We start from the raw sequence: 27398 nt of genomic DNA on the forward strand, positions 1-27398 counted from the left end.
TTGAGTGGAAATCTCAGTTTTGTACTCAAAGGAAATAAAAGGAAGATATCTTGAGGAAAAATATTAGCTGTGTGGGGATTAAATGAGTAAATTGTTGTTACCAAAACACAACCAGCAACTTGTACATTGTATGTCAAACTGAAGCGACATAGGTACATGTAAATGGCACACTCAGACAACACTCAATTGAAAGATGTGTCTGACCTCTGAACCACCTAGAAATGAAACATTGTATTATTTATACTCTGGATTTGTTTATTTCCTTCCTACTGTGTTGCTCAAACTATGTGCACAGTCACAAGTACCACATGTAAGACAAAATATACAGTGTCTGTACTGCATGTATTCAAAAGATGGCACACAGTCCATGTAGCCGACAATGAGATGCAAATGATATGCGGTTAAGGTCTCCTCAACTAACTTTCAACTTGTTGTTCACTTTCTACTATTTTTATAGTATTTTATACAAAGGCACAGACTTATTCTACCTGCAACTTAAAACTAATAGTGATTTTGTTGCTCATTCTTGACTATTTTTCATAGTTTTTGGTAGCCGGTAACAGACACTTCGTGTTCGTGTCGGCTACATGGACGATCTGCCCAAAAGATGGTTTAATTATAGGCTTTTGTTGTGTGCGGGTTTGAAAGTACCACTGAGATACAACATTTTTTAAAAAGGGTCGTTAGGATGCAGTTGTAATTATTGAAAATTGTTGTCAAGAACTTCCACTAGATAATGCAGATGACAAATGTACAATTAGTCAAATTCAGTCCCAGTCATAGATTACCAATATTTTACTCTTACCCTCTTCCTTATCAGTTCATAGTGACCTGACCTGACCTGACCTTTGCCTTAGATAGTCAAAGACCATACTTTCATGATATGACACATGTATGCAAGCCGTAAACCGTCAGTCCTTGCAATGTTACAGATAACTTCATATATTGCCGCAGATCATGTAGTTCTCTTTCCAGTAATTTTTTTCAGGTATCATTTAAGTGAATGTTGCACAACATAATAATCTGATGCAACTTCTGTGTAAATAAGATAATGAAATTGAAATCATTTTGTAGAAAAATATTGTTTCGGAAGTAGGTAAATTTTGAAAGTCACAATTTGGTTATGTGAACTAAAGGAAATTTCTTAAATTTTATCGAAAAGTTCATCAGCACTGCTGTCACCACTGGCAAGGAATTAAATCTAATTTTGCACAATACACTTACCACGGGTTGCAAAGCAGCTGTGATGTCAAATGGTTTGACCAAGATGGAAACATAGTTTCTGATTTTAATTGTTTTATTAGACTTATCTCCAGTAGCTGTGGTCTTAAGGAATTTGTAATGACGACATTCGGAAGAATTATTTCATAAAAGTTGTGTTGTCAAAGTGATGCCACATGTTGCGGTGTCACAGGGCCAGGAGAGATGTCAACTTGGGTCAGACCAAAGGTCATGGCCAGCCGACCTCTCATATGAGTGTGTCGTTAGGCGGATACTGAAGAGGCAAAGGATTGCACATCAGAAACTGGAACTTTGTACAGCGGTTTAATGATAGATGACTAAAGACTGCATTCACAACTTTATATAGTTAATGGCAAATACAGCTGTATTTGTTCAGTGATAACACCATCTTAAAGTACTTTAGGGTAAAAATGACACACTTTCGTGTTTACGCATCTTCAATGAACTAATTTTCAGAGAAAGCAGGGTCTATAAGCTCCTGGAAAGTCCTTAATTTGAAAGCTTCCAGGAAAATCCGGGAAAGTCCTTGAAAATGAGCATACAAAATTTTGTTTAGGCCTTATACTATTGCATTGAGATACATATCAAGTAAGATCAGGCATTATCAGGCGAAACTGCATCAAATTCATTGCCCTCCTACTGCCATGTTGGTGCAACCATTGATCCAAATATTTCAATTGATGTCTTTTCAAAACACATAAAATCATATCTGCAAAGATTTTTTGTGAGTGGGATAATATTAGCATCATCACAGATCAAAACCCAAAGAAAGGACGAAAAGGTTTGGTGAATGACCTCTTACTTAGGCCACAAAGTAGAAACTAGAATTCAAGAATGTTTTCCCTGGAGAAAAAGGACGACCTGATCCCAGGAAAGATGTGTCAAGAAAAATAAACACGTTTTGCCTTCAAGCATTAATTTGGGTACTTTTTCAGCATAACGTGCTGGATGAACAGTAAGGAATCCTAATCAATGTCATGCAAGGGGAGCATGGAAGGAATGGAAGATGAATTTATCTCCAGTTTCTTCAGGAATGTCCTTTCCCTGAATAAGTCAATTTAAAGGAGTTTGGTCTCATTCTGCCTGTAAAGATGTGGAAAAATATAGTTGAGGGGAGTGTCTGGCAAAAAATACAGTTGAAGGGAGTGTCCGGCAATACATAGTGGACTTTACCACTGTAGTCATGAAATTTTAATCCAGCCCTACTGTGTCTGATAGATTGGTTTGAACGGTTAGCAAGCAAATGAGCTGGCAAAGATTTTATCTTCCTTCTACCAGGTTTAATTTTGTTGAAATTCCCACCTCCCATCCCCAATAATTTTAGAAATTCTAGTTCAAAACAATTTGTTACATTTCATAGTCATTCTCCTTCTTAAGTTATGTGATGCCATTGAAGGGGGAACTTATCAAATCAAATGGACATTTTGTTTTTTGCAGACTGAGGTAGTTTGAATGGCAAGTTCTGTGAGAATGGGGCGTAATTTCAACTATCCAAATTAACCCCACGAGGGAAAGGGGATTAAATGTTTCAAAACTTGTGTAGTATGTTAGTCACAGATCAATTGCACATATGATGTAAAAATAATAAAGAAATGAAAGTGAGCAAAGTTTCTATAGTAATCATGTTTGTCTGTTCATTGCAAACAGATATATCAACTTGAACAAGAGAAGAAGAGGGTACAGAAGGAATTAGAGAAGACGAAACAGGAAAAAGATGCCATGCAGAGGAAGATAGTGTCTCAGAAAGATGAGAAGACGAGCTATGTGAACCAGACAGAGGAGGCAAAGTGGCAGGTTTGTCAGAAATCGGGAGAGATCTCACTGCTGAAATCACAACTCAAGGAGAGCAAAGGTGAACTCAGTCAGAAAATGAGCGAGATCCTCACCATGAAATCACAAATCAAAGACATAAAGATGGTGGTTGCAGAAAAGGAGAGCGAACTTGAACTTGTAAAAGGGAGGCTTTCCGACAAGGACAATCAGCTCGGCCAGAAAGGATCTGAAATAAGCACTCTGGAGAAAAGACTCAAACGGGAGAGCAAGCAGGAAATATCCAACATCAGTCTGGAAATTGAACAACTGAAAGTACAACTGTGCCAAAAAGAAAATGAGCTAAGTGCTGAAAAGTTTGAGGTGCTCCACGTGCAGGACTTGAACGAGGGATTGGAAAAACGGCTGCAGGAAAAAGAAGAGGAACTGGCGGCTCTCCGTGAGACTTTCTCTCGCAAGGACAATGAATTGAGTCAAGAGAAATGCGAGGTTTCGTATCTGCAGGAAGTGCATGACAAACTCAGTCAGCAGATTGTTGAAAAGAACCGTGAAATTGTCAATCTTCAAGATCGTCTGAAGCAGGTGTGCGAGAATGACAGAGAGCTCATCGCCCTGCGGGGTAAACTTCATCAGATGGAGAGAGAGTTGGCTACCTCGGAGGACAGGTTGGGCCAGGTAGAGAGTGAGAAAGACAGTGAAATATCAACTCTCCATCGCAGGCTTAGCCAAAAGGAGTGCGAGTTATCGGCAATCCAGTCAAAGTTAAACCATGCTGACAAGGAGAAGATGTCCATGCTGGCGAAATTCACCCGAATGAAGGAGACCGGTAACGGAAACAGCGAGACCCAGAAACAGATGGAGCAGGACTTCACTCGGCTGCAGGTGCAAGTTACCAAGCAGGAACGGCTTTTGCTCGAACAGAACAGCGAAATAAGTCGCCTCAAGCAACAACATGAGAATGAACTCAAAGGACTGAAAACAAAGGTGGAACAACACGAAAAGGACGGAATGATGTCTCACGAGAAACTAATACACAAAGAAGGAGAGGTTAGGAACATCCGGGAGAAGTTGAAAGCCCGGGAAAACGAACTAGCGATGTTGAACAGCAAGTTGAGCCAGTACGAGGGGCATGAGCTCAGCGTTCAGACACAGAACTTAGCGCTTAAGAAAGAGATAACCGATCTCAAAGAAGGTATCTCTACACTTCAAAATGATAAAGTCTCCCTTGAGATGCAGCTAGGAAAGTCCAGGTCAGAAAATGTCAACCTACAGGGCAAATTTGATAAGGTCACCAATGAGGTGCGCAGTCTGAAGAACCAATTAGATACCTCGTTACACAATGGGTTCATCAGCCAATCAGAAGATGCGAAAGAACAGCAAAAGAGTAGCCTGGTGATCGACAACTTTCAGTTTGAGGTGCAGAGACTGAAAACAGAGCTGAAGAAAGCTCAGGACTCGCTCGACGAACAGCAAAGTGACTTTGAAAAAGAGAGACAAATTTGGCAAAGTGAGAAGGACAAAGTAATCAGTTATCAGAAACAATTGCAACTCAATTATATCCAAATGTTCCGCAAGAATAAAAACCTTGAGAAGGAAGTGCAGCATTTGACTGTTGAACTTGAACGTAGAGATATGAATGAGTATGTAGACCATGTTTAATATTCAACTAACAATCAGTACTGCCAAAGATAACCTTTGAACTAGACCCACATATAGTGAATTTCGTGGGACTCCTTGCTCTAAACCAACTACATTATCTTGGTTTTGCAAGTTTATTTTATAATGTGGTTTGGTAACCGTCTATATCAATGCATGTAGTACAATTTGAAGAAACACTACTATACCATGGTTTTCCTCAAAGTAAATCATTTTGGTGAATTCTTCCTTGCAATAAAAATAGGGAAGTACTGAAACGTTGTGTGTACGGATAGGCAGAGTGTTATCCTACTTCATTCCCTTTTGGAAAATGTAGTGTTTGTTGGTTTTCATGTAGCGTTGTCATGACAACAGTTGCCATAGCTACTGCTCCAAAATCATCATTCACGGAGTGAATTTTCACATTCTTCAACACGTTATTAATCATTGTAGTTAATAAAGCCTGAAAGAGATTTTCACATTTGGAGTTTGTAGTGTTTTGTTTACCCTTTGTTTGTTTTTCATTCCTTTTCTGTCATAATTCATGAACTCAAATGTGAGACTGTATTTCCTCCTTTGTATGGAGGAAGAATTTCATAGATTCCACTAAAAGTCAAAATGTTAACATTTTCTTGATATTTTGTCTAAAAATCCAAGAAAAAGACGTTTTTGTCGTTTATTCCACCATGACATATTCTTTTAACACACTTTCAAAGAAAAATGCAGGTATCAGACTAGAATGAAATCATATACTCATTTCTAGATTTTTCCAAGGAATTCTTTGCTATACCATGTCCTTGTATGTAGTTTTGTAGATTGCTAGAATACAACTGACTCCCAGTCTTGGTTGTATTGAAGAGTGGAAATTCTCATTCTGTATCACATTGTATCCACTCTTTTCAGTGCTTTTTATTTCACTAACTGTTCATTTGTTGTAATATTTCACAACTCTTGGCACTTAACTTACCATCGTCAAATCATGATTTTACCGAAATCATGTCACACACAGTATTAAATCTGAAAAAAAACGAATCATGTGCTTTGAGTTTAGGTTTTATAAGGCTAAGTCCAGCAATTTTGCCGGGGTTTGTGTTCTCAGAACATCAATATAGAATGATCTGCTGAACTTGAAAAGAGAACTCAGCAATATCTGTACTGCAGTCACAGATGACTGATTGCACCATTGCCCTGCAGTATCTGGAATTTATACATGCCCAAAACTGTCGGAAGTTTTGTAATTTTATATAACATTGTTATGAAACATTTTATTTTTTATATAGAGGGGGAATTCAGTAAAATTTCCACAGTTGTATTACAAAAGTGGTACGTTAGTTTTATGTTGATGTTAAAGAGTGCAGTCATAAGTTTTCCTTTTTTTGTTTGTTTCTTTCCTAGATTATTATTCAACCATTATCAGTTTACACATTTACAAAACCATTACTGTATTTATTGAAAGAAAAAAATGTTGAGTCATGTGTGCTTATTTTGAAACACAGACAATCAGCCACGTTAGGATAAAAAAAACCAAAAGTTTTTTTTATATGGTCGCTAGATGGCGATAAAGTTGTTGAAATTTTGATGTTTCCTGCCAAAATGTTCGTTTCCAATACCGATGGAATTGTCAGCTGATTTTATTAAGATGATAATTTCTTCTACAGCCTGTAGTCAGTATAGAATAGTTGTGAAATGGAGGAATGTCAACTTAGAAAGCCTGGTGCTAGATTTCTCTTTCTCCACTGTTGTCTTCCAATCATATCGGCAGTATCACAGGAAGACAACGGAAATTCTCATATCTTATAGACTTGTATCAGAAAGTACTACAAGTAGGCCTGTAGACATTTTCCTCTTAATAAAAATGAAAACTACATAACCGATTTGCCACCGTAGTGGTGTGTTTTGTTATTCTTAACCCCTTCTTCCCAAATCCAACAATACCACAATCTGTTATACCACATATACTGGCAATATACCAAGAAAGTGTCCCTCCTCAAAAAATGGATTCTGGTGTCATTTGCATGCCTTCAGAAGGTATTAAAAGATTTAAAAGGGCATGCACCACTTCTGACTGGTGCATGATACACTTGCCAAAATCTATGCTTTGTTCAAACATTGTCATGTTGCTAACCAGATTCAGTTTTGCATGGCAAAAACCTCAAACTCTTTGTTTGCATGAAGTGGTTTGAGATTATACTAGTGCAATATTGCTTCGCTTCCTGAGGTGTAAGGCAAAAAACTGATCCATAAGTCATATTTAGATGAAAGCAAATACATTTATAAATATGTACAGTGTGTTAAATAAGCATGGTAGCATGCAGAATGCACAGAGTTTAACAAAAACCAAATTATGAGCACAATGTAACAGTCCTGTACAACCTTGTGTGACAAGTACTGTATATGGTAGTGAGGAACTGCAGCATCAGTCTCATACTCCAAGCTGGGACTTCATAATTACAAGCATTTTGCACCCAAATGTGAAAATGTAGTGTAAAAACTAACTGTACTATCAACAATATAGTTTTCAAATCTACAAACTACATTTTCAACTATCTAGCTGGCAAATCTACAAATTTGGCAATGTCTCTATTATTTAAAATTGTGTCGTGTGGCAAACACCGACCAGTCAGATGAGAATAAAAACAAAAGGTTTGTTATAAAGTAGCAAGAGGGCGATATATACATGATTTTGTTGCCTTCATGATTTCCTCAACAGCTGCTAATATATCTAGAATATTTATGAAATGAACATGCAAATGTCACAAATATTGGAATGACAGGCGCTAGATTTCTGTTTTTTCCACTCTTCTGACAACGTGGTTGGTACTGAGTGCCATAAGGTCTATCATAGACTTCTTCCTTGGGTTATGGATGAGTAAAAGAAAGAATCATATATTATATGTACTGTATTTACTGTATTTGTATCAGAAAGAATCATAAGAAGGCAAGGAGCTATTCACCCTTACTGATATTGCAAATTCACAACCAATTCTCTGCAAGGATGATTTGGTTGCAATTCATGATTTCTCTGCCACGATGCATCAATTGTCACACAAAGCTTGTCAAGAAATATTTCCCAAAGAAATTGATCTTTCTATCATCGCTACTTCAGTGTTGTTTCTGAAACACTTAAATACAAAAAGAGGGGGTGAGTGTATTTCAGTATACTGCGTGGTTTTTCATACTAATTCTCGACTGTTTACCTACAATAAATGACCATCTGATGCATGCAGCAAATTTGCAACGCCAGGTAAAAACAAAAGTTTTTAAAACTTTGCTAGAGGGCAGCATTTCTGATATACATTTGGTTTTAGAGGTTCGAAGTTGACTTTTCAAATGACTTCTTACTTCAGGGTTAATGATTTAAGACACTGAGACTCCCAAGGTAAATATTTCTGAAATGAGTATACAGAGCAGTTTTAGTAATGGTAGATGTATGGTAGTGCCTGCAGTTTCACAACCATGACAACTAGAATGGGGACACCACAGCCAGTAACAACTACTTACACCTGAGCAATATACAACATGGCCGCTTACATAAGTTACAGATAAATGCCAATTGGGCTGGTCTGGCCAGTCTTATGTAATGCAACAACAGTCTCAGGGTGACCTTGAACCGAACAGTTTGATGTCTCAAGGTTAACATCAAGTGCAACCTCAGCTGCAATAATTGTACCCCTTGAGCTGTGCCCTGGGCTGTCCTTACACAGCTAACATGACAGAAAAAGCCAGCTCACAGCCTAAGGGCTTACACTTATTGCAGCTAGTGCAACCTACGCATCAGAAAAAATCCACTCGCACAAAAACACCTCAGAGACATAGATTAAAATATCCTTATTTTTTTTTAATACATGTAAAATATGTACAGCACCAAAACAGTAGCAGAAAATAAAAAGTATGAAAAGTTGCAGCAGATGAAAGTAAAATCTCCAATATATATTAAATAACATACCAGTATCAGTCTCACAATGCCAAGGCTGGACAATCAAGGCTTGCCAAACTTTCATTTAAAAAACTCTATTCTACAATCATGTACAAAGAACACAAATCATACATAACATAACTTTCATTGGGTTGACTCTCTCTTCCAGATAAATAATTTAGTGATAATATGAAAAGATTAGCAAAACACAATGCGTATCAATAGACTGGAGAAACATATCTTTGAATTTGAGTATAGTATAAAAAAAATTGATCGATACCAGACAGAAAATGTACAAAAAGCCATCTTGGTAATACGGAAATAAAAAATGCTATATTATGATTTATAATTTCATAAATCTCGCTGTGATAAATTGAACTTCAGACTTATTATTACTTCTATACATTTAAAAGCAGCAAAATAATTTCGCAATCAATACTTAAATTTCAGACTATTTTTTTTACTAGCCAATATATACATATACTATCCCCTAACCTTACAAGATATTATATATACATTCAAAAAAATACAAAAATACTGTCTGCTATCTGTACAGAGCAATGGTATTTGGACAAGTTCTAAAACTAGTTGTCTTTTATCTTCACATGCACGATTTAAAAAGGTTTAGTTCACTTTTTGTGATAGTAGCACTTTTGAAATATTATTGCAATTTTTTGTTTAATTTTTGTTGGCAAATTTCTTGTTTAGAGTTCCTTTTTGAGAAGCAATAGAAATCGGTATTTTTGACAACTTTAAGGACAAGATTGGAACGCAAGGTGATACATCTAATAGATGCCTATCAGTTAAAAATGAACTTTTGACAAAAGGTACCATGGTGTTTTGGTTAACACTGTAAAAACCATATTCAATAATGGTATGTTATAAAAACAAAGCTTTTTTGGTTAGCACTGGCACAACAAATAATCATAGTAGGTCTGTATATCTGTGACAAGTTTTTCACTGTCAATGCTGATATAAATAAATACCACATGCCACGATTTACTGTGATAGCAAAACAAATTGACACTAATTCTTATGAGATGACAATGCTGCTATTTGAAAATAAAGATTCTTATATCATGTTCTTTCAAGATGAAAGATTTATTTATGAAGCCAGTTCCCATGACGTTATTACTTCATAGATTAATATCTACCAAGGCAAACTGTGGTAAAACCTACAATGGATCTTTATTGTGAATTCATTGCTTATGTGTGACTGTGGTTATTTTCTTGGTATTTTCCTAGTGACGATACTAATTTGTAATCTACCATGAACACCAAAACTCTGCTAATATCTTTGTGTTTCACATCTATACAACTGATGCCATTTTCTGGCAGCTGTAGTCCATGAGTGAAGACGATTTCTTCTAATTTGCATCTTGCATAATATCATTAATGTGATATTGTTGTCTGTATATGAAGGAAATTAGTGTCTTTGGATTTTGGTCTCATATGCCGAAATAGTCCTTTTCAATCTTATAGAGAACATGGACTATGAGTGATATTGCTCAATTATATCAAAAAGAAAAATATTTACGTTTTAAATAATTGTTTTTATATATATGTCAGAGGTAAGTAAGGCAATCCGTTTGAACACAGTTAATTAAAATAGTACTTAGTTTAAATTTCAATAATTTAACAGTCAGTTTTCTGGTTAGTACTATCAACAGTTTGTTGAGTTCACAAATTCACAGATTTGCGGTCAGAGATCATCAACCGTGCTGCTCTGGTCTCATCAACTTGTCGGCAAGACGACCATCGTCATGGTATTCTTCTTTTTATTTTGGTATGCTCTTCTGATGATGTCAACGGCCTCTGGATGACTGGCACCTTTCAGGGACGTTCCTTCTATCGATATGATCTCATACCCAGCCTGTTCAACAAGAAAGACGGTTATTTTACTCAAAAAGATCCCCTTTCAGACAGGCCAAATATGATGGCCGTTTACAAAACATAATGCATGCAAAGATGTCTCAAACATGTGTTTGGAATACTTGAAATGTTGGAGACTTCAAATGTTTTCGTATAATTTTACCGAAAGGCCAAGTTCAGGTGCAGCAAGTAGGATTTCAAGTAAATGTTGAGAGTATGGGTATCCCCTGAAGATAAATGACGCCCTCTAGAGTTAAGTTTCTCATATGAGTCTACGTGTGTGGATTGTGCTATTCATGTGATCCCTATGATGCAAGTGTTATATGAAACACACGGGAATGATCTTAATGTAATGTGCACGGTACATGACAAAGAAAAAGGCCATTCTTGCTGGTCTAGTAACATTTCTAATAATAGAAAGGGTTAGATTATTAGAACAGTTGAAAGCAGTATCACACTACCCCTGCTGGACATAGATTAACCCTTTGCACACCAAAGTCAATTTTTGTTGCCTTTATAAAATATACGCCAGTCAATTTGTTCAGATTTTTGCCAAAATTTTGATAAAAAAACTGTAGCCATGGAAATGTGGTGTCCACTCAGTCCAAAATTATCAAAAAATTACAGGAAAAATTCATGAAAATTGGTAAAATGATGCACAAAAATTCTGGTAGGGAAAAATTACAGCACTCAAAGGGTAAGGGTACTCAGTCTGCACGATAACCCGGCTTTTGAGGTGTGGCCGGTACCAGCGATTTGATTGGGTATTGGAGGGTGATTGGCATGTGCGACATCATGTCAGAAACCATTTTCTTCATGGGTGGGTTCACCCACTAAGCTATACATAGCAATTAATATTCGTTATCATACGAAGATATTCTACAATAATTTGATATTGTTTGTAATTTATTCAATAATAATAATTATTTTCTTGATGATTTGAAAACGTTGACAACCTCAATATGCACGTGTTCTATGACAGTTAAATTTCCCACCCTGTGCATAAATGGTTGACACTTCGACGAGAGTTGACCGATGTCGATGCTATAACATCAAAACAGAAGAACAGAAACTCACATGGTTCTTAAAGTTACGGATCAAATTTAAAGCTAATTATCTTTCTACGGTAGAAATGAAGATGGGTACAAAAATAGTTTTCCTAGAATAAACCTAGATTGAAAGGTCTAAATGTCGCGATAACATGAACTTCCCGACCGGTCCAACTACCCGTCGACTGCCGTACTGACTGTCAAGATTCGATGTCTAAACATCAAAGAGCTGCTGTGTACCAGACCCCAAAGAGTACTACCATATTTATAGAAAGCTACAAAATATGCGTCTGTTTTTACTCACTATGACTGAATCCTGTCTCAAAGCTGTTGTCATCAATATATATTTGGAGCGCAAATTTCCTGACGGGCAGTGTTTGGATGCCGGATACGATCATCGTTGTATGGACAATACCATCAATGATCGTTGACACTCGATGAAAAATCGACGGCTGGGACTATTATTTTGTTTGGTTTCATAGAGAGTAATGGGCTCTGGTACAGAGAATCCGACTGATTACAGATATTAGAAGGTAAAGTTCCTGTCGGGCAGTGACGGGCAGCAGTATAACCCCTTCTCATCGAACGCTTGAAACACTGCCTGCGATCGCAGACCAGTTGCATCGACAGAAATTTTAGTTGTCAGGATTTTTTTCAACAAATACGGGCTACCACAAGTTTACCTCTGAATGCTGTTGTAATTAGCAACCTCTACTACATTAATAAAGAAAATGAGCTCATACGCCGACGAGTTCTTCCGTATTGTGCAAGTTCCGTGCGTTTCGAGTGTCTCGCCAGTGAGTCAAGCATTCATGAGCGAATAATACACGACAGCTCATTATGCATGACCTCATTATGTCTAGACTCTACACCAATAGGCACAGCTCTGAGATGTCATATGATACTATTCATGAGCATTTGTTTACAACATATGCGATTTTCGCGCCACGACGTTAGCCTTGGTTTTCTTGATTATTTACGCCTATTTTACCTTATTAAGGCATAGCTGATGAGTCATACTTTGAGGGCAATAATAATCGGCTAATCTGCATTCAAGAAAGTGGTAAGGGATTGGCTAGTACCGCGCTTCGCGTCCTAATGACTGGAATTTGACGTGTGTCAATCAATAGTTTTCACTGAAAGTTACTCAAAATCGTGTCAATCAGAGCAATTACCGACGAAGGGGCAAGCCCCGATGACTAACATGAAGCTGTATGTTGCCAGGAGTAAACCATTGCCGATTGGAGAGGTTTGCATTCCTCTGACGGTACTTACGTTGGAACATAATCGGCTTGAAAATTTTAGGGTTTTTCATTGTTTCGCTCAAAAGTTTACTGTGCTGAGAACACATTTTAACGAACAACAGTAAAAATTAATCATTTTTAAGTAATGAGTAATACCTCAAGGTCTTATTTTTCGTACTAAATTGTCTACATGATTTTTAGACCAAAAATTACAAAGTTTCAAAGAGAGGTCCTGTCAACCCCACAGAAAATGTACCCTCCATATCTTCGTGCAGTGAGGTCACCAGCCGAGCGAGCGGGACTCTAGCACCCGTTTACAGTATTGTGGAAGCTATGCCAAAATTGACACTTGCAGCCTTTTTCAAGCAGCGTCGTCCTCAACAGCAGGATTATGCCACAAAATTGACAAAATTTTCATATTTTGCCCTATATTCACACACGTGAATTCGCTCCATTTCAGCCGACGATCGCGTGCCTAGTGGCCCAGATGATTTTATTTTACGTTTATATTGACAATGGGGTACGTTTAATCTGCATAGTTTGGCGATTGACTCTTTAGACCAAAAATTACAAGTTTTGAAAGTTGAGTTCGTTCAAAATCAAGTAATTTTAGCTACCCGATTGAAAAGTGATAAAATTATATTTTAAAATATGTATATTGCCAAAAAATTTGTCGACAATATTCTTCAGACCTATAGCCGACACTTACCATCTCAAAAACAGTAAAATATACCTTACTTTATGAGAAAACCGCATCTTTATTTTGGGGATATTGCTGGCTTTTGTTTTCTTTTAATGACGCCACTGAAAGACGCCATTTTTGCCGATATTACCCGTCATGCAATGGTACCGGAAAAGCCCGGTCGTCGTGCAGACTGACTGACGAAACTTGTCAATTTGACCGAGCAGCAACTATCAATTTCTTTCACACTGAATAGCCCCAGTGTATAAAGGTGAATACAATACTAATGTATTTTTCCTCAAGATTTCTAAATATCTGAAAGTTTAAATGGAAAACAAAATGTATTTAGTTGGCATACCAAGGAAGGGCAAAGTCCTAACGTTTTTTGAATTTGTGAACTGACCTTGAGCTTGCCATTGTCTGAAGCTGAGCCGCCAGCAAAGATTCTCTCTATCTTCACAGTTGGCTGTGTCTTGGAATCTCTGCCTCCAGAAATGCTCATACCTGTTGAGACACGCAAAGTAAAATATCAATCAACAAAATTACACTGTACGATAAAAACTTTGGAAATTATTTCTGAAATCAACAATAACTCCAAAATGGTCAAATTGACACATTTAACACATCGGACACAAAGGGAACTCAATAATTGACTTAAATCCAGCATGTTGCTTGCTTTGTTTATATGCAGGCTTCATTTTTCATAGGCTACATGGTATCAGAAACTTCTAGAAGTCAGTATATCCAAGGTCACAGCATAATTTGGTCACCTTGCAGTGTCTGGCCATGCAAAGCTATATGGACTACTTATTGATGCTGTCTTTCAAAATATCTGACCAAACTTTAGAAACTAGTTGCATAAATTGCAGCATAATTTACTTTACAATGTCGTGGCACTGACACTTTAGTTATATCAATATCAGAAGAGAGACTGACAATTGTGTACTACCAATACCATGTACTTACACAATATTTGTGGAACATGGTGAGCCGTGAATGTAAGCTACACATAGGTTTACATGTGAGTGTGTTTGTTATAAAACCCCGGAGTAGTGATTATTTGTGCTCAAGTGGCATTTGTACATGTACTAATTCTGAGAGTCAAGCATGAAAGTGAAACTTCTGGAATTCAATAATATTAGGGACAACAAAATGAAATCTTATTTTCCACTGAATATGTCCGAACTGTCCTTGACAACAATAGGATCAAACCAAACAAGCAGCACAAAGAGGTAAGCTAGCTTGGTAAATACCTAACAATCACACAAATGTGTCGTTCACTTTCACAAAATAAGAGCCACCATACTCATACTCATAACAGAGCTTAAGGCCCAGAACTTCTAAATTTTACACACTTCCAGACAAATACCTAAGAAGCCAATGCCCGTGAGTCTGGAAGAAAAGACAGTGATTGTTCCATTCTTGGACAGCACAATAGGCAAAGTGACTTGGCCATTATGTCTAGCAGTCAACTTTTGTCCATTCCTCCCCGTTCAAATATTGACATAATTTAACAATAGCCCTGTTCAATCCACTTATTTTTGTTGTCCACTTGCACTAAATACCACGGATCACTAACCAACCTTCCCTTTTCATGTTCACCCATGCCATTTCCTGTAAATGTTACTACCAAATATTATTGCCCATTCTTTTGACTGAAACATATCAAAGAAATGAAAGAGGCTTTTGTTGAGGCGAGTCAAAATTCAGTTGTTTATGCTGTAAACCTGAGGAAGTTAGATTCTTTGCTACAAATTTTGGTGAGTTTGATAAAATAAACCACATTATTATCAAAACGTATGATAACTCACCAAGCGAGGATTTGGTTTTCTTGAGTTCAATAGTAACTTCTTGAGGAGGCGGCGGAGGAGGAGGAGGTGGGGGTGGGGATGGAGGTGCAGGAACTTCATATATCGTTTCTACTGTCTCTACCACTACACTGTCTGGTGTAGGGTTTGCTGTCTCTGTTACCACAGTGTCTGTCGCTGGGTTTGCTCTCTCAACTTCTAAAGTTTCTGAGGTTGTGTTCGATGTCTCAACTACGATGGTTTTGGTTGTCGTGTATGTTGTCTGGTTTTCTACCGTTTCTGATGTGCTGTGTGTCACTTCAGTGTAAACCTCTGGGGTTTCAGGTGTGGTATCTTCTGTCGGAGAGTGAGACACCAGCTTCACATCCGCTGTTGCCATGGCTTCTTTCAGAGGGGAGGGCTCTTTGTAACTCAGTGAGACCTCATCTTTGTTTTTTCTGTTTAATGAGAGGAAAAAGATCTTTTGTAACCACTCAGGAAAAGAATCCTTAAAAAAAGTCGTACTGGCAGTGTTTCAGCCAGCGTGCGGCATTGCGACATTTGACGCAATTCTTTTTGTTTTGTCCCGATAAAATAACCGTTGTGGGTCACCATGACGCAATCTGAGTAGGCCATATTTTAGTGGCTATTGAATTTTTAGACAGTGCCTCCTGGACAGAAAACTACGGCTAACAATAAAATGTTGTAAGATGTTGAAATAGTTTACCCTCCTTCCTACAAAGTTGCAATGTATTGAAACAGTTTACTCTCCTTTCTACAAAGTTACAAATTCCCTGGTACGTAAAACAAACATTGTTGCTGTTCGATACTACAATACATCACGGACGCACAACGTCCATGAATACACTGAGGCTTGGTTCTGCATAGTGCCGCGTACCGGTCGTCCTTGAGTTCAAGTTTTACCTACATTGCTTGCATCAAAATTTGGCCTGCAGCTACTCAGTTTGATAGCAAAAACCATAATTTCTAAGGAAACTTTCACAAACAGAGTCATTGTACAAGTGAAAAGGAGAAAAACTGAGGTTTTCTGAAAGGTCAAATCTGGGTCATTTCACGTGATGTCATGAATGAAGACCCTTTAAGTACACAATTATGGTTCAAAAGAAACCACCTAGGGAGGGCCAATAGGTACAATCGCATGTTAAAAAGAAATTTCTTGGTGCCTTCCAATTTAAATGGCATTTAGCTTGACTGTCAGTTTTAAATTCTACTTTATTAAGAGTCATGGCAAAGGGAAATTGTCAACAGTACTTGAAGTAAGCATATTCATTTTCAAATCTTCACATTTGAGAGCTTCAATTTTGCATGGTAACTTAACATCAAAGCAACAATTCAAAAGTAGAGCTATTAAAATTGTCCATTTGGCATATTTCAAACTGCTATAACTTATACAAGAAATGGTGTGATTCTGAATGATTTTAATATTTCTGCAGATTCCAAAAGTTTAATGATATAATAGTGAACATCACTAGACATTTCTTGATGATATCAAAATATAAATGAAAATATTTCTGGGCTAAAATGTTATCATAATCTTTGAAACAATGATTACTCTAAAACATTGGGAAATTAAATGAACAATATCAATATTGTGTATTGTTTTACAGGATTTGGGTTTGGCCAAACCATTTTTGTCTCAAGAAAAATACTTATGCTTAAGACGCTATCGAGCCTCCTTGATCACAACTATGACACAACACCAGGGCCTTAAACACCACAATAATTGTATCTACATTGCCACTATGCTACCCAATGCTTTCTTCTGCATGGAAAATTTTTATGTGTGTGGCTCACAAAATTTTCATCATGACTTAAAAACTGCATAAATTTGCCACATTAGGAGCTTGTAGCTTAAATGTATTAAGTTGTCATTCTGTGAACACTGACAGAATGCTACAGAAATATTCTGTATCTTTGGTAATATACACTTCACATTGCTACCTGATTTTTAGAATTGCCACCTAATTTTATTTCTGGTGGTAAAAGTTTACCACGAGAAATGAAAAAATATTTCTATCACTTTAATGTCATAAAAACACAGATAATTAATGCAATAAAAACTGAACAAATATTTCTTTAATGTAAAATACAAACATTTTGATTTGAAAATGAAGGACTCCTGAATACCAAGAAAGTTGTTGCCACACTTGAGATCATAAACTGCCTAAAATATGTTCAAAGGGGCTACAAGATTTTTGATTTGGCTAATGAGTTGGCTAATCATCTTGGTGACTTAGGGGGAGCCCTACAGTTTATGTGGATACCACATGGTAGCAGTAAATTTAATGATACTGCAAGTTTCATGTTGGCACAATTTTGCACAACACCATTGGCCTACTATATATACTTACCGTTAATGCACTCACCTAACTTGCCTATTGAACATCAAATATAGTACCAGCTCATAATGACACATAATGACACTGTGCTATGTTGTTTTATTGAAATACATTACATGTCCCCCAAAAATTTAATTTGTCCCCCATTCAGACCTACTATGGGTCACTGTGTCCCCATGCAAGCAAAAGCTGGCTGAAACACTGTACTGGGTTGCAGATCTGACTTTGTTCAAGCTAAGTTGATTGCATGACTCTGCAATGACATCAGACATCATTGGCCATGATGTGACAAATCATTAGAGGAGTACAAAAAGTGGCAACTGAAATTTGAATTGATAAGCATATATCAATCTGTACAAAGATATAAAATACTTCTTAATGGCAATATCTGTATCCACTTTATCCCTCGTACCATTTCAACAGGAAAGACTATACTTTTTTCTCTGAGACATGTATACGTGTAAATTTGAAAGTTGGAAAATCACCATCAAATTGTTGGTAAGTTTCTCTTTATCTATCAAAAAAGTTATGAATTCCTTGTTGATTTTTCCGATGTTTATTTAATTTTACAGTAAAGGAACAGTGCATTCCTGGTTTTGCTTGCCATGCTAGCTTTTAAAATTTCATACTATATTTCACAATTTTTTTATTTTAACTTGAGCCTCAAAGTTTTTGTGAGTAATGGCTTTGGCATGTTTGAAACAGAAGTGAAACCATGACTGATGTGAAGATGTCAAACCATTTTCCCCAAAAGTCTGACCTTGAAATGAGGTGGTAACGTAGCACCAGTAACACACACCTTGGATGGAATAAGACGTTACACACAGCGATGAATGCTGGCAATTAACAAAGAATGAAGATGAAATGATCGATGGATGATACTCACAATATACCCCTGACATTTCTAGGTGGAGTGGGTGGCGGTGAACTTTCACTTATATGAACCGTTTTGGAGATGACCTTTGGCGATGTTGACTTTGGCTTCTTTTTACTGAAATCTACAGTTGCATAGAGTGCCGAGACACCGTCAGTGGTGTCCTCGGCGGGTGGGGATGTCGGAGCTGGGCTGTGATTTGCTGATGAGTAAGCCGAGCTGGGGAGGTTGATGGACATGGAGCTTTCATTGGTGAGTGATACAGGTGAGATGGGTGAAGATGTATTACTTCTGGTTGAGGACACCGATGTGACGATGAGATCGTGGTTGTCACCGGTGGTCAAAGCTAGCTCATCGGCGACAATCTCGCTGTCGTTGTCGCTCTCATCATCCTGCGCATTGATGTGGTAAATACCACTACGACTGCCATTACTGTCGCTGGAATCCACATCAGAGTCAACGTCCTCATCGCTGTCGCTGTCCTCACTTGGCACATCCAACTGAATCTGTTTGACGGCAACTTTTGATTCTATCACTTGACCGACAGCCGATTCTGTTACCTGATTGGCTGACACATGTACCTCAGTTTCCTGCTTGACTGGGCTGATCTCCGCATAGTCCGACTGCTCCGTGACTTTAATCAAGACAATGCCGGAATTCTCCTCCCCTTCACTTCCTTCAGTCTCCTTTGTAATTCTAACAACCTCCGGACTTGCTTTAGGAGTGCTACTCACAGGTTCTGGGCTATCTCTCTTAGTCTGTGGTGGCCCAATGACAGGAACGTGACTGTACGCCAGTGACTGCACCTGTACTTCAGCGACCGTCTCTTTCTGTTTCTTCACCTCTTCTTGTCTCTCTCTCTTCAACCTCTCCAATTCTTCCTTGCGCCGTCTCTCCTTCTCATACTGCTCCTGGGATTTCAGAGTGAAGTCTCCTTTCATACCTGTACAAGATTGTGTTAAGAATAGTCACCTTGTTAGAGTTGTGGTAAGTTTCAAACGAGTAAGAACTTGCAAATTCTCTCTCTTGGTTGCAAATGCACTAGAGCCTTGTCTGACAAGCTGAGTGAGAGAAAACTATGGACTGAATACTTTGCCGTAGCAGTGGAAAGAATTTTCACGGGCTGCATCGAGACTGTTTGTGTCAGGAATTGTATTCTGACCAATAAATTAAATTTTTGTATGGGGTTAAACAGAGCTGATGTACGCAGCTGATATTCTAGGCTCATTTCAAGCTGCTGATAAACAACTCCACATCCAACTTAAATATGATTGGTTATTTCTGTCATCAAAGTCTGTGATACTTTTTCAGAACCAAAAGGTAACTTTATGACAAGTGAAGGTACAATGCCCTGATGTCCAGTTATGATATGGTTACCGTACCAGGTTTTGTGGCCAGTAAGGTTTTCTTTGGCAGGCCTTCACTGGTTTTTTGTAAGAGTTGTTCATCCTCCAATGTTGAGGGGTCTGTTTGAGGGAAGATGCATATAAAACACATATAACTATTGATGGAAAAAAGTTCCATACACATGTCGAGAGATTGCATTTGGTATGTACAACATGCACTTCAGTAATTTTACCAACAGTTACTATTGTTTGAGGTAATCATCAACATTTTGTCACCGTCCATATTTTGCCACCGTATTATTATTACCATTGTGGAGGGAATTTAACTGAGGTTCTCAAGTCACCCTGTTTTTTATCTTCTCCTTATGTCACAGTCTTTCACAGAACACAGTATTTATATTCATATAATTATATATATAATCTCCTCGTACATGTATATTTACATATATACATACATGTATATACACATCTATGTAAATATGTGATACATTATGTCTTTTTAGATAAATTTGGAATTGAACACTTGAGACTAGAAATCTACGGTTTTATAAAGATGACATTTAATGTGCTCTTATCAAAACATGAATATCCCAACACCCCTGCCGTGCAAGTTGCCTTTTTCTTTCGACATTTTCCGTACACCTGTACCCATTAACTTTCCCAACAAAAGTTTCCAGATTACTGGCTTCACCAATGCTAATGAATACACTGGAATTCAAATTGCCATGGCAAAACAAGACGATTGCATGCAGTCTGTGAGTTCTGACAGCAAACTCTGATCATTCAACTTGGCATTATAGAAGGAATTATTACCATCCCTAGTTCCTTATCTGGAGAAAAAAATTATCTGATATTAACTGATATTTGAAATTCAAAATGTCCACCATTCCTGTGTTATCTCTGGGAGGGGGTGATAAAATTTTTAATTTTCACAAAACTAAGCTGATGAAAACTTTCTTTACTCTATAAGCTTCAAAATGAGCCCCCACTAGTGGTAGACCAAAAGCGTATTGTCAAAGTTTAAGATATCTGTCCCCAACTCACATTCAAAATCATATTATATATATATATATATATATATATATATATATATATATATATATGATGAAAACAGGAAAAACATGTGAGACTTTCACATCTCCAGGCACATGCTACCCTCATAGTCACTGGCAAACACCAGCATTTTGGTCAATTTCCAAGTTGTCTGTACAATATAGTGTAAGTTTGGCCCCAAACTGCATGCTCATTTCATTTCATTCATTCATTCAACATGCAGCCAGTCCCAATATCTCCCTGAACAGCACCAAGTTTGAATTTTAATCATCACCTTCTGTCTCGTACACTTGTTCAATTGTCTTCCCTTTAACATGATTAAATTTCCAAAACACTACAACAGGACACAATGCAGACATCAAGTGAGGATAATTATTAAGATTGATAAATTCTATGGGAAATTTTTACTTCAAAACATCTAAAAATTATGTCAGTATTTTGTCACTGTACTGCAGGTATGAGCAAATCTATTGAGAAGTTGGTTGACTTGTACTCAAGTAATGTAATTCAGTCTGGTATAGTGTAGTTTGCCCTAATATTCTTTGGTAAACAGGTCTAGTGAGCGTATCAAGCCACAGGTCTGAGCACAAAAAATTACAAGTTTTACATTTTCACTGGTCCACTGGTCTGGTGTTCCTTCTTATAATATGAGATGTATATCATACTAACAGTGATCCGATGACACAAATTGCATACCACAAATCTGAGTGAAGCAAATGGGTACATTTGACACAAAAACTGTCATACCAATACATACACAAACAGACGGATATTTTGCAATAATCTTTCTATGGTTTTATTATGAACTGCTTGACAAAGCCCACTCCATTTAAATGTTCACTGTGGGCTACTGAAGGTACAATGAATAGAAACGTTTTATTCATACAATGAAACACAGACATGATGATTGATACCTTACCTGTTGAAACTTGCAATTCATCATAAGCCTCTACTTCAGTTCTGGACACCATACTGTCAAATCTACCGATATCAGTTGGCATTATCACAGGTCTATAGCAAAAATATTCAATGATTAAAATACAAATGTACTTGTGTTAAAAGTAGAGAACAACACATCTGATTCAATCAATGTTTACCTTTTTGAGACACTGACACTATTAAAAATTCACAAATCGATTTTTCTACAGAAATTATTGAGTCTCGTTGCCATAGAATTCAACGACTTTTTCTGAGGTCAATTAAATGAGCACATGATTGTTGTCTTGAACTATCTTTGAAGAATTGCATGTTTAACCTGTCCAACCCTAATTCCCTGTAAACTGGTCCACACTCCCCGTTGAAAACAATGGCTTTGGGTTAAACCATGACGGTAAAAGGGTCAAACTACAGACCAAATGAACGTTCATATGAAAACAGACAACATGTTATATCCTACCTGATTTCTTTGAGTACAACTACTTTCTTTGGTTTATCTAAAATTGCCAGTAGTGGACGCACCAGCATTTCCACATCACCTTCTGCCATGTACTGTAAAAGGGCAAAAAAGTGAGAGAATTGTCAGTGAGATATTAAATGAATGATTTACAGGTGCAGATCACTGAAAACTTTACTTTTAGATTTAATGACAGCATTTTTCTTTTCCACTACTTGTAGTAAGTTTTCATAACAGACATGCTGGATTTTGCTACAGAGAATTTGCTAGGAATGCTTTACTTTTCAAAATTATATTTTGCCAGAATTGAAACAAAAATTTTCATGTTTTATGCACTCTCATTGATTGTCAAAAGTGAGATCATATGTCTCAAAAATATGTATTACCATTTATAGGTATTTTGAGGACAGACCAGTATAAATGAAAGCAAGATGTCAGATTTAGACACGTTCTAAGGAGAAGAAATCCTCATTTTTGGTGAAACCAATCTTACCCTTTTTACATGTCTAATAATAGCATTGACCTCATCTTCATTGTCTACATATTTCCTGGCAGCACTCTCTATGGCTGGTAATGAATGCTGTCTGGACGTTTGCTGCAGCATAATCTGTGTACCAGCACCGTGTATAAACACACCTCTCTTCTTACCAATGCTTCCATACGTATCTTGAAAAGCTATCGGTAAAAATAAAATGTTTATATTAATACCTTAATATTGCATTATTAACATCTTCATATCTGTTACAAAGCACAGATATTACTTTGAATTTCAAACTATTCAACCCTTTGAGTGCTGTAATTTTTCCCAACAGAATTCTAGTGCAACATTTTACCAATTTTTATGAATTTTTCTGCAATTTTTTTTGATAATATTGGACCAATTGGACATCACATTTTGTCAGCTACAGTTTTTAATCAAAATATTGGTCAAACTCTGGAAAAAATTGGACCAATTGGACATAACATTTTGTCAGCTACAGTTTTTAATCAAAATATTGGTCAAACTCTGAAAAAAATTGACTGGGATATATTTTATAAAGGCGTCAAAAATTGACTTTGGCGCTCAAAGGGTTAAACACTCACAGTAGTATATAAACACTCACAGTAGAATATAGAATGTAAGTATTGTTTTCGCTATGGTAGGATGTTATCTTAATATGTTTGCATTCATAAACAAGGACGCAGCATTTTGATTTTGCCTGTTCCATCAATGTCCAATGGTATTTTACAATCTGTTGTGCTCATGCTCAGTCACATTTTACAAAACAGCTGCTGTGATAAACAGCAAGGCAAAGGAGATCTAGCACCTTTGTTTCATGCGGCTGTTCTACAAAGAGAGAGTAATTCACTGTTTTGGGCCATCATGTTTGATATTCATTCAATATTTAATAACTTAGTAATAAAAGAAGCATATCATGTTACAGTACAAGTGAAGAGACAGCATAGTCTGTCATGCAGCAAATCAGCATTTTCAGACTTTGCTGTCTACACTTCAGAAATTAATGGTAAATTCTGAAACTACACAGAGCTTTGCAGACTCTATGTACTCTCTGTGTACCTGAACTATCCTGTTTGACAACTTTGGTCTCTGGTTCCACAGATCTTGCCTCGCCGTTTGGCTCTCTGACCACTATCGTGGGCACCGTGTGCACTTCAAAGTCCCTGTCCTCTCCGTTTGAAGGGGGCGGTGCGGCATAGGTTGTGGTCACGGTTTGCGTCGTGAAGACCGTTTCCGGAGAGACAGCCTCTTCCCTCGGTGATGATTTGCTGCTGTGTTTTGATGTCATGAAACTGCCAAGCCCCAGCCTTGTTTTAGGCTTGGTTGCAGCCGTACCTAGACCAATGGATACCCAGCAATTAAATACCCATTTCTTTCCACACAAATGATGATATATGTACACAAATTCTCAAGTTACAGAAGCACTATTCATAATTTTTCATCCTATTTTTAAACGGTTAAAAACATGGTCTTTTGCAATGCAGAAAAATTTCAATAATCAAATTAGTCACCAATTGTTTTTGGAAGGTGACATAGACAAAAAACACATTTTGTACTGTACCAAAAGAACTAATTTTTTTTCATGCCTAATCAGAACTGTCAATTCCTCTACACATACAACTCAGGTCAGACTGTGTACGTTGTTTCAGCTTTCACGATGTACAATGATACAACATGAGATATAATACCGACAATATCCAGGAAATGAAGTTTACCTGGAAAGCACCAGCCCACAATACATGATCTGACCCACAATGCTAACCTGGCCATGTCTGGCCCATACAGTCTAAAAGAACCCATTACTGAGCCAGGAATTGATTTAGAGTTCATTTCTCATTGATGCACTTAGGGATGAAAGTTGACAAAAACCCCCAATGCGATGGTACCACTGAAATGAAGGATGTTACACCCATCCCCAGTACGTCACCCTTCTGTGATATCAGCTCTCTTTGCAGGATTTTTCTGTCACCAGTCATGTTTGGAATTAGAATGACATCCACATGGTATCATCATAATCCCCAGCCCTCATATTCCCAAATTAATGTAGTTTTTTTTCGAGAGACAGATCACCGCAAAACAAGCACAGCACTGACACTCTCACTCAGGGCACACGTGAATTCAGCATCTCAATGCCGAGAGAAAGAGACACGGAATAGTGTGTGTTAAAGATGAAGTCAATTGTTCAGTGTAAATCAACAAACTACACAATTTGGTTTGTTATTTAGTTGGGGAGGAGGAGTAATAGATAAGTATGGTAACCTTACATACCAAAGTATGGGGGGGCACCAGCCAGGTTACCATGGTTACGGGTGCATAAATTAGAAAACTTAGTTACTTTATGTGCACTTAGTTTCACACACTCTTACCTTTGCAGAAATAAACAAATCTCTTGTCAATAATTGCTGTTAAAACGGCAAAAACACAAAAAAGCAGAAGCAATTGCAAGCGAAAAAGGGGGAGAGAGAGAGAGAGATATATATATCCCTGCTATGTTTTCATCTTTACCTTGAGATCCATTTTTGCTTTTCTCTGATTTATCTTTTGACCTGCTGCGGAAGAAGATCTCCTTGATGGAGCGAGATCTTTTCACTTTCTTTCCCCTCTTCTCATCATTATAAAATTGTTTTGCTTCTAAATCTACAAAGCAGTGAGTAAACGTAGAACGGTTTCCTTTAGGCTCCAGAATCGGAGAAAAAAAACACCGATATACGATGCATCTTTACATTGGTGTCTATAACTGGGCAAGGGAGAGGGGGCACATGCAAGCCATTGATCAATTGCCTTTATATGGGGATGGTACACAGTCACATTTGTGTAGTAACCAGGCAGGCATGGAAATCCTACAAAACATGCATTATCAGGATGAAAAGGAACACTAGATTTAGCTGATATGAGAGGCTTGGCATTTCCATCCTTATCCAGATGGGAAAAGTTAAACTTCTGCGATTATCAAGAATTCTAGTTACTGTTGGTTATGAACTATACTAGTTACGGCTGGTTATGAACTATACTAGTTACTGGTGGTTATGAACTATACTAGTTAATGCTGGTTATGAAATATACTAGTTACGGCTGGTTATGAACTATACAAGTTACTGCTGGTTATGAACTATACTAGTTACTGCTGATTCTGAAATATACTGGTTACTGCTGGTTATGAACTATACCATTATGAATGTAATTACACAGTAGTGCAGGTTTGATTTCTGTTTATACTGTAATTTCCTATCTTTCTAAGCTATGAACTCTATGTGAACGTTAAAAGGACACTGCAGTATTGTAATCAATACTTTCCCTGACAGTTTTTGGCATTGATTCCATTGAAATTGATTTTGCATTCAGTACTGGAATTTTGTAAAGCATCATTTGAATTGTTCAATTAATTCTCTTTCCCTTCAACAGCTGATGGAATGGTCAGTTGAAGTTACTGTCTTGAGTGTATAACCTCTGACCTTAGATGACCTCAGGCTACTTGAATAGAACCTCATCAACATATCACAAATTAGGGATTAGGATGGCAAGGGATAACGAGACAATAAAATTACAGTAACTGTAGTGCTCATTGATAAGCAATACATTTTGATATTCAGCCAGCACAGCCGCTACAGTACATATTAAACATAAACAGAAACAATAGGAGACATCAATTTCCGTATTTACAAAACTGGTTTCCTTGTGAAACTATATTTCCCTTTCATTACACAAGTATTATATGATTTGAAAATGCAAGCTTTTCGAGGTTAAATAGGTTCATGGCACAACAGTAGCTTCATGCATTGGTAGTGTATACGCTTTCATTTAAAATGGCTAATTTTAACTTTTTTCACTAGCACTAAATCATAACATCTATATCAGTGCTTATTTTACTTCGGAGCTAAAAATAGGAACTGACATTTTAAAAGCACGTGGGACAATACATTACTTTTCATGACAGTATAGTACTGGGAGAATGGGAGAGCTTACAGAGTGCACTAACAGAGTGGCAGACCCACAACAGCTTATCAGGGTGGACGAAACACACTATGTGTTTACATATGCAGTGATGTGTGGATTGCAGTGACGTGATCTATGTTACATGATGTGACGTGACATGAGCGGTGTGATAATAGAGTTGTAGATTTTATCGAACACATTTGTCATAGATTTGTCAAGTCAAGAGATATTTTACAACAAACACAGAGTGACGTACAAACAACATGCCTACACCACAGGAAGCTGACATAGAGACGTAAAAGTATACATGTTTGGAGGAGATAGGAATCAAACGAGACTGACGGACAGATAGACAGACAGATTCCAGGCGCATGCATCAACAAATGTCACAACTGACAACACTATACCACCAACACTTAATTAAAATCCACAAACAAATAACAATCTATACAATCCACAAACAAATAACAATCTATGTACTCAGAAAGTATACAGTATAAACAAACAAAAAACAAATTAACAAACAGACAAACAAAGACAAACATCACAATTTCACTTTCTACATCGTCTAAGCATATCTGTATGAGAAGATACTCATCAAAGACAAAAATCTTTTTACATCTAGTTGGCATGTACAATTCATGAAGATGACATTCACATCACAGTTTCTACATAGGTATGTATTACTTTGTCATTTTCCATGCTGCCTTGGTTGAGTTTGTATTAGCAGGGGCTTTGGCAGA

General features: G+C 37.2%; 2 protein-coding genes across 22 annotated transcripts in view; one reads left to right on the forward strand and one right to left on the reverse strand.

The window, feature by feature from the left end:
* The window catches only part of LOC139120203 (leucine zipper putative tumor suppressor 2 homolog), an 84412-nt gene extending 77891 nt beyond the window's left edge, over positions 1-6521 (forward strand). For all 13 annotated transcript variants that reach the window (XM_070684379.1, XM_070684377.1, XM_070684378.1 and 10 more), the window contains one exon: positions 2890-6521. In XM_070684379.1, coding sequence (XP_070540480.1) covers positions 2890-4671 — 1782 coding nt within the window. In that variant the 3' untranslated portion in view covers positions 4672-6521. The remainder of the gene's footprint in view (positions 1-2889) is intronic.
* A 1943-nt stretch (positions 6522-8464) lies between these two features.
* The window catches only part of LOC139120205 (PDZ domain-containing protein 7-like), a 36116-nt gene continuing 17182 nt past the window's right edge, over positions 8465-27398 (reverse strand). For 2 of the 9 annotated variants that reach the window (XM_070684393.1, XM_070684391.1), the window contains 11 exons: positions 25228-25359; positions 23782-24057; positions 22717-22898; positions 22227-22318; positions 21750-21841; positions 21105-21164; positions 19814-19897; positions 18444-19374; positions 15222-15655; positions 13814-13914; positions 8465-10436 (listed from right to left, as the gene is read on the reverse strand). In XM_070684393.1, the coding sequence (XP_070540494.1) occupies positions 10299-10436; positions 13814-13914; positions 15222-15655; positions 18444-19374; positions 19814-19897; positions 21105-21164; positions 21750-21841; positions 22227-22318; positions 22717-22898; positions 23782-24057; positions 25228-25359 (2522 nt within the window). In that variant the 3' untranslated portion in view covers positions 8465-10298. The remainder of the gene's footprint in view (positions 10437-13813; positions 13915-15221; positions 15656-18443; positions 19375-19813; positions 19898-21104; positions 21165-21749; positions 21842-22226; positions 22319-22716; positions 22899-23781; positions 24058-25227; positions 25360-27398) is intronic. The other 7 variants (XM_070684396.1, XM_070684392.1, XM_070684398.1 and 4 more) reach the window with 5 other exon arrangements.

This window comes from Ptychodera flava, chromosome 20 (assembly GCF_041260155.1).
Source record: "Ptychodera flava strain L36383 chromosome 20, AS_Pfla_20210202, whole genome shotgun sequence".
Lineage (NCBI taxonomy): Eukaryota > Metazoa > Hemichordata > Enteropneusta > Ptychoderidae > Ptychodera > Ptychodera flava.